Source organism: Anarrhichthys ocellatus, unplaced genomic scaffold (assembly GCF_004355925.1).
Source record: "Anarrhichthys ocellatus isolate YVR2014 unplaced genomic scaffold, GSC_Weel_1.0 scaffold21, whole genome shotgun sequence".
NCBI lineage: Eukaryota > Metazoa > Chordata > Actinopteri > Perciformes > Anarhichadidae > Anarrhichthys > Anarrhichthys ocellatus.
Genome location: NW_022280051.1, coordinates 5,130,299 through 5,146,622, shown reverse-complemented (window position 1 = coordinate 5,146,622; position 16,324 = coordinate 5,130,299). Strand labels below are relative to the sequence as shown.

Genomic DNA, 16,324 nt, shown 5'->3' with positions numbered 1-16,324 from the left:
GAAGACATAAGGAGTTTGGTTACTTTTGTTCTGGAAAGTACTTTTTTAGACATCAGCCATGATGCTGTTACTCAGAGAATAAAGAATGAAGTAGTGCTTCACGACATCAAACATCTTCAGATTGGGAGGGTTTTGGGGACGAACACAGTTTTTATTATGCTTAATTTACAGAACTTCTTAGGTATCTCTTGTTTCTTAATACTTGGCATTGAAACAACTGGATGGCTATCGTGTTATCTTAAAGGAAAAAAAAAAAAAAGGTGCTTCATCTTGTTGCCACATAAATGAGTCCAGAAGGAAGCAGGTCTCTTCATGGTTCAGTCCAGGAGAAGGATTTTCTCAAGGTTTAAACTATTGAAGGGACACCGACGTCCAACACAAATGCAATGTAACTTCTTAACGTCTGTAAAACATGGTTCACATCTGATGTCGAATCTTTATTGTTAGCATGTATCCATTATAGTCACTGTAAAGGGCTTAGGGTCCTATGTTCCTTAACTGTACAGTAACAATGCGGTTTAAACAATAAACAAAACATGAGGTTTCACACTTAAGAGTCAACTAGTCTGTGATGGCTTGAGATTTTCAGGAGGACCCTTCATCAAGTGAACCACAATCTTCACATGTCAACATCAATGCACACTGAACTTTACGTTTCTACAACTTTCAATCTACTTCAAATAAGACGTGGGTTATTTTCTTGATACGCAGGAGGCAACACGGTGTAGTTATAGAATGATTTTCTTCATATCACGTAACGACTGTGTGTTTCTAGCTTCAGTTCGGGAGCGCAGAGGTCTTCACCGGCTGCCTGTGGCGCCCGCTGCGCTACTCCGGTTGAGGTTGCGGCTGAGCTGAGGGAAGTGTACTGTGGGTGTTCTGGACGTCGGACCGTAGAGCCCGAGATTTCTGGCTGCCGCCGATTTCCTGGGCTGCTTCACGCTAGGGAACGGGGAAAAGGCCGGCTGTTTGGGAGAGACGGTGGACGACAAGGCCGGGGTTGACGGGGAGGAGGACAAATGGGACCTGGACGAGGAGGCGATAGAGGAAAGTGAGGGGGTGGAGGGGGAGGACGTTTTGTAAAAGGTGGAGGACGCGTGAGGAGTGAGAGAGGAGAAGTCGTGAGCTGAAGGAGAGGACGTGAGGCAGGATGTGGAGTTGGGCGTCGGGGTGGAGGGAGGTGTTGGCGAGGACGAGCCGGGCATGCCGAGAGAAGCCGGCGTAGGGACCGGAGACGGGGACGGACTCAGAGTGGAGGGAGTGGAGTTGAAGGAGTGGTGAGGTGGAGGTAAAGCGATGGAGGGAAAGTGTCTGTCAGATGCGGCGCTTCTTTCTGAACCTGACGAATCAGACTCTTTGTGTCTGTTTGAGGACAGCGGAGGAGGGAGAAGGAGAGGGACTTGGGGTGCAGGTTTAGACTCTGGTTGTGCATCTGAGTTTGCGTTGTGGGGGGAGGTCAGATTTGCCGCGTCCTCTAGATCCAGAGCGTCCAGTTGCACCACCACCTCTGCAACTTCTGTTGTCTCATCTGCCACCTGTGGAGCCTCTTCACTAACCGACCCGTCACCAGAGGAAACAGGAGATGGAGACACCAAGGAGTCACTCCCTTCTTTCTGCTCCTCATCATCCCTCCCAAGCTTCCTCTCCTCTTCACCCTCAAATCTTCCTGATCCTCCTTCCTCCTCCTCCTCATCATCATCCCCTTCCCTTTCCTCTGACTCTCCAAAGCCTAGCTGTGCTCGGGCCCTGGCTATATTCCTTCGATGAACCCGGACATGAGCTCGCCACGGCGACCCGGCGCCTCCTCCCGAGCTCCCTGGAGATCCAGTGCTGTTGGAGAGCAGAGAGCCACAGCGCTGCCTGGCCGGGGAGCCCCGATTCTGGGACAGGGATGCAGGTCTGGACCCCGGTAGTGTGGATGTGCTAGTGGATGTGGGTTTGGAGCCCCGGGGATCTACGAGTGGTTTCCGACCCAGAAGGAGGTGGTTGATTACGGAGCTTGAAGGGTTGAGTTGGGAGGGCAAGACACGAGTGGCGGGACATTTGTCTAAAAGGTGAGGGGACAGAAAAACAATCACATGAAAACAGGCAGAAAACAGTCGTTTCATGGTCACTGAATCTCATATTCGAGTGTGTGCACAGATGTTTGAATCTGAAAGGGAAAAAAACATCTCGCCGTAACACTGTTATACAATGTTCACAAGTCATATGTTAGCATGAGAGGAGAGGAGCAACAAATAGAAGGAAGTAGAGATTGTTAATTAAATGATAGTGATAAAAATTCGCCCAGAAACTGCAGCATACAGCTGAAAACAAATGAATCATTTGCAAAAATCAAGCATAATTGGAGACATCTGTCGCTTATGAAGACATCCTCAGCGTTTTGTTAAATGGAATATTATCTATTAAAGCTAATAACTAGCTTTTGAGGATTATAGGTGCTTTAAAAGCACACAGTGTGTTGACATTATTATGTCATATAATCATATTAATATCCCGTAACATGTGAACACAACTGTAAGTTTCTGGCATTTAAATTGAAGTTATAAAAGAATTGATTCATGCATCTGATGGACTTGTTTTTTGTAAAGTAGTGACAGGTGTCTCCAAATAAAATCTGGAATATATCAGCTGCAAATAGAACAAAACCATCACCAGTTGTCCAGCTGCTATCCTCCTTATACCATTCAATTACTTTGATTAATTAAGGAATGAATCATTAAAGACGCTCAAATCAGCCCCAGAACACCCAGTTTTCAGAGGACCCTTGTGGTCCGACAGCAGTACTGTCGGTGTGCTGGTCGGTACCGTCGCTGCGTTTGTTGCGATGCTCCTGGAGAACCCCTGGATTAGTGGCCACTTCAGGTCCAGGTCCTACGAGTCACACATCATCGTCAGAAACATAGAACTTTCTGCTGCGTGTCCGTCTACACAGAGAGCCTCGTCACAGTCTGCTTTGTTTTAGCAAAGACTTAAAGTAAAGAGCTTATTTTGTTCTGAAATAAGAAATGTGTAATAATGAGCAATAAATCACTTTACCACCTGCAAAGAAGAAATGTAGTTAATATATTGATGCATCATTTATATATGTGGTGAAACATTATTAAAGTTACTACGAGGAACTTTCATTTTGTGTTGGTTTTGGCACCCCCTGTGGACGAAAGCTGTAGGGTCTCTGAGCACCAGAGTCTCTTTAGAAAAGCTCTCATTTTACTGCAGCAGGGTCTGACAGTCTGCCCCTTCAGTCCTGGTTCTGGTTCTCCCGTGCCTCCCTTCCTGCCAGCGGGTCCAGCAATACGCCCTGGGTCTCCAGCAGCGTGGTGTCGGTGTAGGCTCCCAGAGAGGAGAAGCTCTGCTCCTGGAGGAGGAGAGGCTGCTGCTGCCGGGAGCTGAGCTCTCCTCCTCCCTCTGGAGCTCCGACTGCAGGTCCAAGGCTGCAGGTGAAGCCGGATCTGGGTCTGTCCACGGATCAGGACTAGACTGGTTCAGAACCAGGTAAAAGTTCCTCATACTAACTTTAATGTAAAATTAAAAAACCATCCATAAGCCGCCCCACTGTGAGAACTGTTCTCTACTGATATTAATGCTAAAACATAAAGAAGAAACGTCAGTTAAAGTGAAGTTATGATTGTTTTGACTCTTCTTCCCACCTGTGCGTATGTAGAGTTGCATAGCCTGTTGCTGCTGCCTCCTTTTGATGCGCGTATATTGCTTCTTCAGGGCGTAGATGTCGGTGCTCATCCTCTCCATCATCATGCTGTTGATTGCTGCTTGATGCTCCGCCCTGGCACCTCCTCCTCCTCCCCCTCCAGCTCCCACCGCTCCTGGGCTCAGCTCTGCGATGTTCCACTGCTCTCCTCGCTGGTCTGGAGGAAGTGAGATAGAAGAAACACTGCTGTCATGTTCTTTATCCCAACATTGAACTCTTCATTCCTTATTTTACTTGATTTATTTCATGACCGGGATTTTGGCTTTCAGAGAATCAAAGATTAGAGTCGAGGGCTTTGGTTCAAAAAGGAAAATACACAAATCAAACTAAATCCAATGCTCTTTTTAGTTCCCTTTAAGCTCCTTTTCTTACTTATTTGCTCCCCCAGTTTCTCTTTCATCCCCTTTAATCAAGATCAGCTGTGACACAAAACTAAGCACCACATATAGTGGTTAGTTGGGATCTGTTTGACATTTACTTCACTGAATTTCTGTTCGTTTTCTCTTTAGCTCTACTGGAAAAGGTCAGAAGTTATTTCTTTCATCACCTTTTGCGGCAGCTTTTCCTCCTTTTGTGTTGCAAAGACTGAATCCAACCCAGCTGGTTTAGTTTGTTTACTGTAATTATACTGTAGTGATGATTTATTAATAATCAAATGCTACACTTAGCTCTTAAGAATGAGCCATGTTTCCACTTCAAACCAGGTCACAACAGTACTTATATCTACTTATGAGGTTAAATTAAACACTTATTTCTGTCTGAAGTCGTTTCTAAATCTCTCTGGAGATTGACGAGTACTGCTTCAGATCTTAACCAAATGTTTTTAACTAAATCCCTCCAGCTGTTTGACTTTTTTTTCCTTCTTTGGAAGAGGAGGAAGTGGGGATTTGTCTGGAGGAAACGAATCGAGGGCAGAAAATGGAGGATTTGGGGCGGTTTGTCAGTTTGTCTTGAGCCACTTGGCTGCCACTGAAATCCTGTGCAGCACTTCATGTGGTCGCACTGACCTTTGAGATGTTTGTGGTACCTCTGCAGCTCCGGGGCCAGTAGGCCACCCAGGGGACCCAGGCAGCCGAGCGCCGTCACCACAGAGTCCTCATCGTCCATGTCGGCGTCGTCGTCGCTCTCCCAGCTGCCCAGAGCGCCACTAGAACAAGATAACAACATCATCACCACCACTATAGCATGTTCACATACACATGTAAACTAAGGGGTTCTAAAACTATACGATACTAAAACTATCCCTTTAAAAAAGGCTGCAATTACAACCTGCATCTGTGTTTGTACATATTTCATTCATGAGCAAAAGACAAGTGGCTTCTAGTTTAAAGACAACCTGTTAAATATGTACATTCAATGTTTCTGAACTTCAAAACATTTTCCTCATGTTTTGTAAACTCCTACAGTTAGCAGGAACGTGAAACATGTCAACCGCCTCTTACTAAATATTCATGATGTATAAAGAACACATTGCCCCCTAGTGCCACTAGCTGTCAGAAGCTCCACAGGGTACGTTTAACGGCAGTAAGCTGCTGAAATCAAATTAATATTCTGTGTTTATTTATCAAGATCTATAAGAAGAGTACAAACCTTCCACTGGATTTGACTGAGGTAGGGAACGGAGTGATGTTGTAGGTGTACTTCTCTCTCAGCTCAGCCAGTTGAGGGAAAGGAAACACTGCCATGGCGTAAACCTCCTGCAATGTGAGGTGAAGATACTAGTTTAAAAACATCAGAGGTTTAACAGGCGTGAGCGGTTTAGTTCATCCCGTACCTGCATGAGTTCAGGAGGATCGATGAGGTTGTGCTCCAGCATCTCCTGAGTGAGACAACCCATCGTGCTGTAGAAGTCGTCCGTTGTGTGACAGTACTCGATCCTCCTGGACGGAGACGAGGAAGACGAGCAGCGTTTTAGAAGATGGGAGGATGGAGACAGGAGGAAGAGATGCAAACATCAGAGAAGAGCATTCATAAGGTCCGGAGTTAACGGTTCTGAGTTCTAAGTGGATATTTTTAGTGTCTCAAGGTTCAATTTTCTAAATGTTTGAGCATGAAAATAATACAATTTAAAGCTGATTAACAGCACATTTGGATACACAAACGTTAATCCCCCACAGAAGTCAAATCCCAGTTTGTGTAATGGTCCACTCACTCTCCCAGTCTCTCCCAGATGGCGAGGGCGACCCGAAACAGCACCTCTGATCCCTCGAAGAAAACAGAGTCCCAGATCTTCAGCACGGTGGGCGCCGGCAGGCAGGTGGCGAACATGGTGAGGAACCACTGCATGGTGAACACGTTGGTCAACGGAGGCTCGTAGCTGCCTGAGAGAACACAGACGTCTGTTATTTGGGGTATTAGTTGAGTTATTTGAACACATTTTGCCTTTATGCATTAATGTGCAAATGATTTATAGACCATGATATTTCTTTCCCAGTATAATTTAGCAGTTAAAGCAGCATCAGCAGCTCTGCTCTCTGATATTTGTAACCAGGTAGCATTCCTGTAAACACAAACACACAGGTTCGTACCTCCGGCCTCTCTGTTGGCAGCTTTCTGAAGGTGTTGGAGATGCTGGGACAGTCTGGGCAGCTTCAGACGCAGCAGGTCTCTGAACACCGCCATGTCCACTGAGAGAAGGAGACAGGTTTAAACAGGAAGTTGATGAGAGATTAAACATATCTCAAAACTACATTTCAGTTTAGTTTAGTCTGTTGTGTTTACCTGACAATGCTCGCAGGTTGTTGGCAAAATAACTCTCAGGCAGCACTTTGTCAATCAGATAGATCATCACCTGAATATAGAAGAGTGGAAAAAGTTGAATAGTTATTGAAAAGGTCAGTCTTTTTCATGCAGCTTAACTTTAACTTCACATTCTACAAATCTGCATTCATCTTCTGTAAGCTGATACTGTTGCTGTGCATTTGTACCTTGAGTGCATCGCTCTCATGTCCCTCCGTAACTTCCAGAATGAGCGCAGCCAGTACGTTGAATCCCTGGCAGTAGCCCACACTTTTATTCCAGCGGGCATAGGCCAGCAGCACCCTCTTCAGCACCACCCTGTCCTGCTCCCCCTCCTGGCCACTGTAAGAACTGCAGCCCGTCCTGTGCAGGTCCTGGACATCAGAAGGATAAGATACGAACTTTATTAATCCTGAAGGAAATTCTTCTGCCAGAATTCAACAGAAGAACAGCAAAAAAACTAGAACATATGAACAATAAAATATCAATTATATCAGTGTTCAGTATGGATTATTGTATTATAAATCTCTGCATGTACTGGATAAATTAAAGGATAAAGAATGATCGTTTCTTGCATTTAGGAGAGAGACGGTGACGATAAGCAGATAATCAGACTTTTCCCTGTTGATGGAAAACTCTGTTGAACCTCTGAGTCATTGAGAAACAGAAAAGAGCTTCAGTGTTTCCATGATGCAGTCACCTCGTTCTCTGACGCACAGTCAGAAGTAAACATCCCCTACCGGACACTACTCTTCCTCTCATTAGTAGGATGTGCTCTCTCTCTCCCCCTCTCTCACTCACTCACTCACTCACACTCACACACACACACACACACACACACACACACACACACACACACACACACACACACCTCACCGTCTTCATTAGTGAACAGAGATTGTTGTTCAGTCGTCAAATGTGCAGATGAAGACTGAGATTCGGGTGAGAGTACAGATTCCTACATGTGGACCTATCTATAAAGAATAGTGGACTTAAGACGGTAACTGGTTTTACTGCTAAACTTCAGAAAGATTCTGTGTCGATTGACGGCCTAATTAATGTTCCAGAGGGTTTTTTTCATGCTGACATGACTATAATTCTTCATGAAAACATTGGTACCTTCTCAGATGAAAGTTATTAAACTGTACACATATTCAATATCATGCATCTGGTTACCTTGACTATTTGGATGCCGAGGGAGTCATCGTCCGGGTTGCTGCGCTCGTTGAAGGCGAAGCGAAGCGTCTTGTCCCAGTCGATGGAGATACTGTGGAGGTACTGGTCTGCTAGCGTTAGCCAAACCTGCACCAAGACAACAGATACAGCAGGAACCACATTAATACCAAAATAATATCAACAGCTGAACCAAACTAAGAGGGAAGAAATGGTTCAAATATCAGGAAGACAGAGAGAGAGACAGAGACAGAGACAGAGAGAGAGAGAGATGTTTAACATTTAGTTTACGTTACATACTCTCTTCCTCCATTCCTTCGGTATCCCAGTCGGGAGTCTAGCCACCGCTTTAAGGGCGTCGTACCACTGTGGGGAAGAAACACCGTTTTATTCACATTTTTAATTAACCTGCACACACGTCTGCACTGCAATATTCTATCTTTAAGAGGAAAAGTCAGCATCATCACATTCATCCACACACAACATTAGACCAACAGCTAAAAGCAGTAAAGAAACAAATTAAAGCACGTTTACTTCTCACCTGCTGGAATCCATTCTTCCCCAGCGATGGTTCGATGGTGAACTTCAGCCTCGTGTCAACTCCTACAAAACAACAAGAGACACCCGGTCAGACTGGTCTGAACCAGATCTGGGTGACTACCATTGAACCAGACAACATCCTAAAGTTTCTGTGCAGGAAGAGGAAATATTTCTTATTCATGACCTATATGTTCCATGTAAACATCCTTTAAGGAGATAAAATACAAAATAATGAAATCTATGACTCAAAGTTAATTTAAACGTCTCAAACCTAATTACAATAGCATTAATCTTTATAATTTAAATCTAATTCCTCCTTTTGTTAAAGATGCTAAACATAATTTATTACATCCTGCGGACTCGTGCACGTGCATAACATGTCGGTAAACTGACATCCTGCAACAAATCAAAATCTGAAACAAGAGGTCCAAACACCGGAAGCTCTGAGTGTTACCGAAATATACCTCCAACCTTATATTTTAAACGGTATTATGAGACAAAACGAGGGATTTAAGGCCGTCGTGTTAAATTATTAGATGTTTGAACGGACTCTGGAGCTCTGAGACGCGTCACGGGAGAGTCGCTGTCCATTTCCGCGTGGTGCTGAAATCCTCGTTTCAATCTCCGTCAAATCTCTTTGCACGAACACACTCACACACACACACACACACACACCCAGACTTCGTCTTCAGAGAGATATTTAACACAGCAGGATAAACCCTGCAAACGGAAATGAAACTTTGATCTGAAGTTAAGAGGGGAAGGTCCTGACATGTTGCGGCTCTGAGCCAACAGCGGCCATTTCTCTCTCTCTCCACCTCTTCCCTCCGACGATCGATCCGTCTCTCAAACGGAAGCCGATCGCACCACAAGTACCAACAATATAGTTTCCACTGCAAGAGAAACCCCTCACAAGAAGACAAAACGTGTTTTTAACCTGCTCGGTCCTCCTCTGTCGTTATTTCCTGCGCCATTCTGTGCGAACGTCGCTTTATTCTGCGGAGCTTTGGGAGAGGATTAACACGGAAAACCCTCCTACTCCTCTGTCACAGATGACACAAAACGTGTACTCAGCCGAGGCTAGAAACATTAGTGAGGTCCAGAGGCTGCAGTCCGGCATAATAGGTGAGAGTTTAATCTCTCCAGAGGAGACGTTAATTGAAATTAAACCAGGAGAATGGGGGAGGTAGGAAGGGAGGAGGCAGGAAAGGTGAGGAAGGAAGGGGAGAAAGAATGAGGTGATAGAAGGAATGGATGAGAGGGAAGGAAAGAAGGGTCTAATTAATTAATCTAATCTTCAGTCTTTGGGTAGAAACAATAGAAAACAACGTTATATACTATAAAAAGGGGTTAGTCTATATATGCACATTAAGTTGATTGTATCACGAATAAACAAGTTTAAAGCTTTTGTTAGGCTGTTAGGAGCAGATAACCAGAAGAATATCTGTGAAATGGATGGATTGTTGCTGTGTTGGTGTTTTAAGCACCTTAAATATCACAAAGCATTACATATGCAACTTGCCCTCCATTCCCAGGGTCCTTGTCTTTATTTATTTATGGGTTTCAGTTCCTCAAAAAGCTCTATCGGGCACTTTGCATGAGTTTGCATCAAAACAAGAAAAGGTGAGCCACCAGACTCACAAACAGCCCTGTCTGATGCGTCTACATCCATTTATTTAAATAACATATCAAAAGTGTTCACATTCAGCCAGATGTATGAAGACATCTGGCTGTTTCTGCTGGCTTCATATCTGGTGTTCATCCACAAAGAAGAGAAGTGTGAAACCCGATATCTCACTAATTTGGTCATGTGATGCATTAAAGTATGAAACCAAACCTCACTTCATGCTCTGGAGCTCATTTCTAAAATCACTGAGCTCATCAGACGGCTTAGATATAACAGTGATATCTTCGTTCTCGGGTATTGTTTAAATCCCACAATGCAGTGCTTTCCTCCAGAGACCCATCCTCTATAAGCGTCACCTGGCTCTAAGGTGCAGAGCAGCCGCGGCGCGCTCCTGGAGATCCCGTTCCGTTTCTTCAGGACGTTGCTGATGATGTTACCGACCCCTCCCGAGCCCTGCTGCCGCTGCTTCGCGCCCGCCCTCGGCCTCCTGCCGGCGGCGGTGAGCCGCTCCTGTCTCATCGGGAATCGAGCCGTGCGACCCGATCGATCATCGTCGTCTTCTTCTCCCGCGTTAATAATCCCCCTTCACGCCTCACTTGTCGAAACGCATCCCCCCGGTATACGCCGCTGTTCAATGAAACCGATTCCAATCTCTTCCGGTGATCGCGTGTGTGTGCGCTTCCTCTTTTTTAAAATCAAATCAGCGAGGCAGCAAACGTCCAGGAAGCCTCGCGCAAGCGACTCAAAAACATCTACATCAAATATGAGTTAAAGAAAAATGCCACAAATAGCAGGAGGAGGACATCCGGTTTGTGCAGCCTGTGCTCGGTATGTAGTGTTGCTGATGATACGCACCTCCTCATCCTCCTCCGGGTGTTTTTGCGTCACCAGGAGGAGGTGCAAGGATGGAGAGGCCGTGGGGAGGAGATAAGAGAGGGATGAGGTAATGGTGGAGGAGAGAGGGGAGGAGGAAAGAGAGCAGGGGTGTTTTTTGTTTTCTGAAGCCATAAAGTGGTCAGCCAGTTAAAAATCAAACTACATAAATATGTGTTGAATACATCTTTACTTTTGTTTGGGTAAAAAGCTATTTGAAAATTGAAACTTGGGCCGTGGGAACTTGTGAGTTATTTTATCAAATCAGCAAACTAAACTCACCCTCCAAGATTTAGGAAACACTGATTCTGCCGAGTCACCTCACCAAAAGAGAGAGAGCAATAACATAAAGGATGTTATGATTCAGTCTCAGGTGCAGTAAGTGCTTCCTGAAGACATCGAGTCTCTTAATGACTCAGGATCAATACCAACAAACAGCCTCCATGATGAGGTCACGTAATCATCATCATACTTTATATTCTCTACAGATGTTACAGCTGTTTCACTGCTCTCATAACTAAATATATATATATATATATATATATATATATAATACTGTGAAGAGAAAGATAAGGAGGAAGAGGAAGAAGAAGAGGAGTTAAATAGTCTGAAGTACAGAGATTTGTTGATGTACAATTCCTTCAATAGATATAATGCCAGTAATAAATATTATTTAATGACCATTTCAAGGAAACAAACATACTGATAGTAAAAGTACTGACTTATGTTTCATTGAATTGTTAAAGCTCTAATAGGTAATATTCTTCATATAAACATAACATGAATCAAACAAGTACTTTGTATTAAAGGCTTAGTTAGGATGTATTGAAGTGGGGCTTCATGAGGTACTTGTACAGTTTGGAGAAGTAGACATGAGTACCAGCGTGGGAGCAAAGCAAAGTACTGCTGTGGATAGATAAACCTATTCTAGACACACAAATCAATATCAGTGTACGCTATATTTACAATAATTTCACCGCTTTACTTTGCCATCAGACAACCCTTTCTGCCGAGGAACTAAAGCTTCAAAAAAAAAAATAAAAAAAATTATATATATATATATATATATATATATATATATATGAAATATTGCCACAGCCTGGCCATGATCCCACATGTAAATGCCTCCTCACAATAAAACCCATTTATGATTTTATACTCTACCTCCTTGTGAACAGTCATGCTGCTTGTTAACAGAAAAAGAAAACACACATTACACCTAAATTCCTTTAATTGTGTTTAACTTTGTTGAATCGTTGCTCTTTTTTCTTCGTATCTGGAAATGGCTCAATAACAATCAACCACAAAAACTTAAACGCTAGCACCTGTAAAGAGAATCATTTTGTAAAATTATGTAGACTTTGCCTTATTGTTATTCTCCCATATTCCCAATTTGTATAGTCAGGATATTTAATCTGAAAGATCACTCATCTCTGACATAACAGGTGAATTTAAACTATTTTACAGGCTGTTTTGGAGCAGAAGAGCCGGGAGATTAAGATATGAAAATGAACATATGATTCCTGCGTAGTCACGTGCTTTGACTCTACTGTATGTCACTCTATTATGTAAATGTGAGGACTATTTTCATACAACATGTGATACGACAGCTTGGACTACATCGTGCACAAACCTGTAGATCTATAGTATCTTGCAAATGCACTCACCCTCGAAGTTAAAGCCTTTTAAATGTTCACAAACCTTATTTTCAAATCAATTTCACCAACACAGACGCGTGCTGTGATACCATCTACCGGTGTTTTTAGGACTAAAGTGTGTTCTTACGTCGTTTCTGCGAGACAGCCTGAAGGCAGGCCGTGATGATGTCGTAGTTCTTCTGCAGTTTGTGGCACAGTCGGTCCCGTCTCCTCAGCTGGCGAAGCAGCTTGGTCGACTGAAGGCCGGTTCGATATTTCACCTCCTGGATGATCGAGTGCAGCTCCTCCGGGGCTAAGAAAAGAAAAGACACAAACACATAAGTATAAATGATGAAATGAGTGTCTGACACACATTGGAAATCTTAAAACTGAATAATAAATAAGATGTCTTCTAAATAAAGCTACTTAATATAGTTTGATGATGTCTGCACTCCGCTATTAGATCAGAATATAATTTGTCTGTTTTCCAGGCTGCAGGCAAAGATGAAATGAGAGAAACCAGAACACCGCCCCACATAAACACACACACACACACACACTCCACATTTATGGAGACTAAAATCAGATTGTCGGGTGAAGGTGACACAGATCTGTGGGACAGAGTTAATCAGTAGGGTCCCTTGAGTCCTCTATCAAGTACAAATACAAAATATTTGCTCATTCCCAAAAAGTTCCCAAAAAGTTTAGATTTGCTTATTTTCTTCATTTAACATTATATCTTTGAAGATAAATGAGAAGATGAACATTGGACAGACCAAAACGTAGTAAATTAATAAATATTCCAGCTACTTTTTCAACATTACATAATAAAAACCTTCAAAACACTGTTCAATAAATAAAAATATTCACGGTTTATTATTTCATTTAGATATCACCTCTGTGCCTATTACTAAATATAGAAAAAGAAATAAAAATCTGCCTAAACAATCACTTTGCAATCATCTACATTACCACCTTCCTTGGAGGTTGCCCTTTCATATAACAATGCCCAGGAGGTGGCAGGGTCTGCCTCAAGCACCAAGAACGTCCAACATCCCACTGCAGACAAAGCCCCCACATTTAATCCCTGACTAAACACATTAGACATATGTTTTAGCTGCTCTGTGAGGCCTTATCAGACTGTTTCCTTTTCCTGAGTGGCAGCCCTCTGCAGTGTTTAACTTGACCGAGCCCTCACATGTCTGTGTGTGTGTGTGTGTGTGTGTGTGTGTGGAGGGCAAACACCGAGCTCACGGCCCTGGCTGTGTTTACTGTAGGACTCCACAATGGCAGCGTGGCATTCACAGAGGCATGCCTTTCAAGACTCCGAGGCAACACCGAGTAAACGAGCTGTCAACACACCGGAGTGCGTTTGTGGATGTGAAGCTGTGCATGCTGTGAGGATACCTGTAAACAGTGTGTCCAGAGACCAGGAAGTTCGGCTACTCACTCACACACACACTCACACACACACACACACACACACACACCATACAGTAGTACCACTGTACTAGGGGATGTGTTATGGTTTCAGAATGATGAAGGAAATTACATATAAAACAGGACATGGGCTCTACAGGATGCAAACTACAGGATTTCTTTTACCTCAACAAGCTGAAGAAATAGTGCATATGGCAGCTGTAAATGTGGAAAAGGACCCACTAAGTTTGGGTAAAGCTAACCCCTGATCAACCCTAAAAAAGATGGGTAACCATATGAAATGAAGAGTAATACTTTACAAATAAACCATGAAAAATGTAGTTGACCAGTGAGTTAACAGAGTTTGGGTGTTTACTCATTTGAGGATCTAGATATTTGCATGTTATACAGATTGTATTGTATGTGATTTAACCTAATATGAATAAAATTATTTTAAAAGACTCAAACAGGACATGGCGACGCCCCTGAACACAAACACCCTGCCCCGCCCACACCTCTCACCTTTCTGGCCCAGGTAGTTCACCTGATGCCTCCTGGTGTGCTTCTCCTGGAGCTCCTGGAGGAAGCTGGACCCGGAGTTACTGCGGCCCAGAAAGGCATCGGATCCGGACGCCTCGGTGGAGCTGTCCCAGCTGTCCAGATTCCTCCGGCAGCCTCCACTGTACGTCTCATAAAGCTCCACCAACAGACAGTCCACGATGGAGGAGGACCTCAGAGATTTGACTCCATCTCCCCGGGACTCGGAGTCACTGTCACCAGCCGTGCTGGTCCAGTGAGAGGCAGGCGGAGCTCCGTGCTCGGTGGCGGGGCTCGTCCACTGGTGAAAGCCGGAGAACTCATCCTGGGGGGAGGCGGCAGAGTTGACAAAAACGCCGCTCTCTTCCTCCGAGTACACGCCAGCGTCGCATATGTCAACTTCCAAAAGTTCGCTCCCGTTTAATTTCACCTCAGACGCCATTTTTGTTAACGGTTAATTAACCAGTTGTCATTTTTCCAGACAACACCGCAGAAGTTGGAAAGTTTTCCTTTGATGTGTCTCGAGGAGGATAGAGTTCCTGGAGCACTCCATTCCTCACCTCAGAAAAGGTAGAGACCCGTTTGACAGCTTTTAGTTTCCTTCCTGAACGTTCCGGACTCGAGTTCCCTGCCACCCCCCCCCTCCGAAATTAAACAATGGGCCAGCCCACTGGCTAAATTTCTCAACGGCTGCCAAACTTTCTTCAGGTCGCGCGACAGGTGCTTGTGGCTCGACCAATCACGGAGGAGACAAAAGTTTAACGACCAATCAGCTTCCTTGTTCTATCACTACGCCAGCAGGTCGTTTTGTACGTGTGCACAACTTTTAACACAATTTAATGTGGAAAATAACATAAATATGACAATAAACTCGCACTTTTAGGCTCCCAGCAGATTGTATTTGACATTTACACGTTGTCTTGTTCATGTATTTCTGCTCTAATCTCCAGTTAAATGTGTTATTTTAGTATTGGTGGTTGTTTAACACGTTGTAAAAAAAAACATTTTTGTACTGAAATGGTGGTATTGTAGAAATCATACTAATATTAATGTTTTAATCTTACTATATGACTTTCAAAACCCCAAAATGCAAGTATGACACAATAAAATTGCAGTATTTCAAAAGTTATGTTTCTTTGAATGTATTATGTTAATGAGTGATATATATGTACATGCATATGTATATGTATATATATATATATATATATTTTCTCTGATTTCTTGGTCTTGCTGAAAAGATTTTGATCTATGTTTTAATATTACTTTTAAAAATATGGACAATTCTCTGATATTTACCAAGGCATATTCTTTATGAAAGCTCAATTTGAATTTAATTCGTGGGGTATTTACTTTGGTTTTTACAATTTTATATATATATGATGCATTATATACATCTGCAACACGCTAATATCGACCTTTTAAAGCATCACAATAAAAGGTGTTTTATAGCACAAATAACCAGTGGTGGAACATAAGTACATTTATTCAAGTACTTTACAATTTTCACATACTTGTACCTAACTTGAATATTTCCATTTTATGTTGTACTTTATACTCCACTACATTTTGGAAGCATTTGTTGTAGTTTTTACTTGACTACATTTATTTGATAGCTTCAGTTACTTTCCTAAATTAATTATATTACTACAACATATACATCAACAAATAAATCATGATGTATTATTGTAGATTATGCTACCCAGCAGTATATAAAATAAGTATCAAATACATAAATAAAATAATCAAACAGTCAATGTTTTTTTCCTCATGTCAAATCTTTAATGTGAAGATGTCAGCCATATTATCTGCACAGAGAAATGTTTTTGTTGCTGCATTCCTTATGATGCATATTCTGAAAATTTACTACGTATATATATATACACTTATATACAGTATATTGTTATGTTCTTGTGTTCAAAATGGGCTACAACTGAATTTTGTTCTGCATCATGTTGCATAATGACAATAAATTATCCTTAAATATAATATTTGACACAAAGGTGTTACTATTTTTACTTATTATAAACTAGAGCAATGCAGAACTAGAACATACAACATGGAGAAGTTAAA

The 16,324-nt window shown here is 42.8% G+C and overlaps 1 protein-coding gene across 4 annotated transcripts; it reads right to left on the bottom strand.

Moving 5' to 3' along the window:
- Positions 1 to 130: 130 nt before the first annotated feature.
- Positions 131 to 14,884, bottom strand: tbc1d30 (TBC1 domain family, member 30). Of its 4 annotated transcripts, XM_031858920.1 has the most exons (15): positions 14,240 to 14,884; positions 12,447 to 12,611; positions 8,163 to 8,224; positions 7,922 to 7,987; positions 7,625 to 7,750; positions 6,637 to 6,822; positions 6,431 to 6,500; positions 6,238 to 6,336; positions 5,862 to 6,030; positions 5,484 to 5,589; positions 5,300 to 5,406; positions 4,717 to 4,856; positions 3,651 to 3,866; positions 2,809 to 2,874; positions 131 to 2,047 (listed from the first exon to the last, which is right to left on the bottom strand). In XM_031858920.1, exons 1-15 carry the CDS (start codon positions 14,694 to 14,696, stop codon positions 801 to 803), a joined length of 3,282 nt encoding a protein of 1,093 aa, XP_031714780.1. In that variant the 5' UTR covers positions 14,697 to 14,884; the 3' UTR covers positions 131 to 800. The 4 variants fall into 4 exon arrangements, with proteins under 4 accessions (XP_031714780.1, XP_031714781.1, XP_031714783.1 ...); XM_031858921.1 differs by lacking the exon at positions 2,809 to 2,874 and having other exon boundaries at positions 14,240 to 14,883; XM_031858923.1 differs by lacking the exons at positions 12,447 to 12,611; positions 14,240 to 14,884 and adding an exon at positions 10,145 to 11,120.
- Positions 14,885 to 16,324: the final 1,440 nt, after the last annotated feature.

Excerpts from the sequence above, each read along its gene's own strand:
- tbc1d30 (XM_031858920.1), bottom strand. The coding sequence starts at position 14,696 with ATGGCGTCTGAGGTGAAATTAAACGGGAGCGAACTTTTGGAAGTTGAC. Across the intron at positions 7,988-8,162 it reads GGAAGAATGGATTCCAGCAG|TGGTACGACGCCCTTAAAGC; the intron begins GTGAGAAGTAAA and ends TCTTCCCCACAG. Across the intron at positions 5,407-5,483 it reads ATCCTCCTGAACTCATGCAG|GAGGTTTACGCCATGGCAGT; the intron begins GTACGGGATGAA and ends CTCACATTGCAG.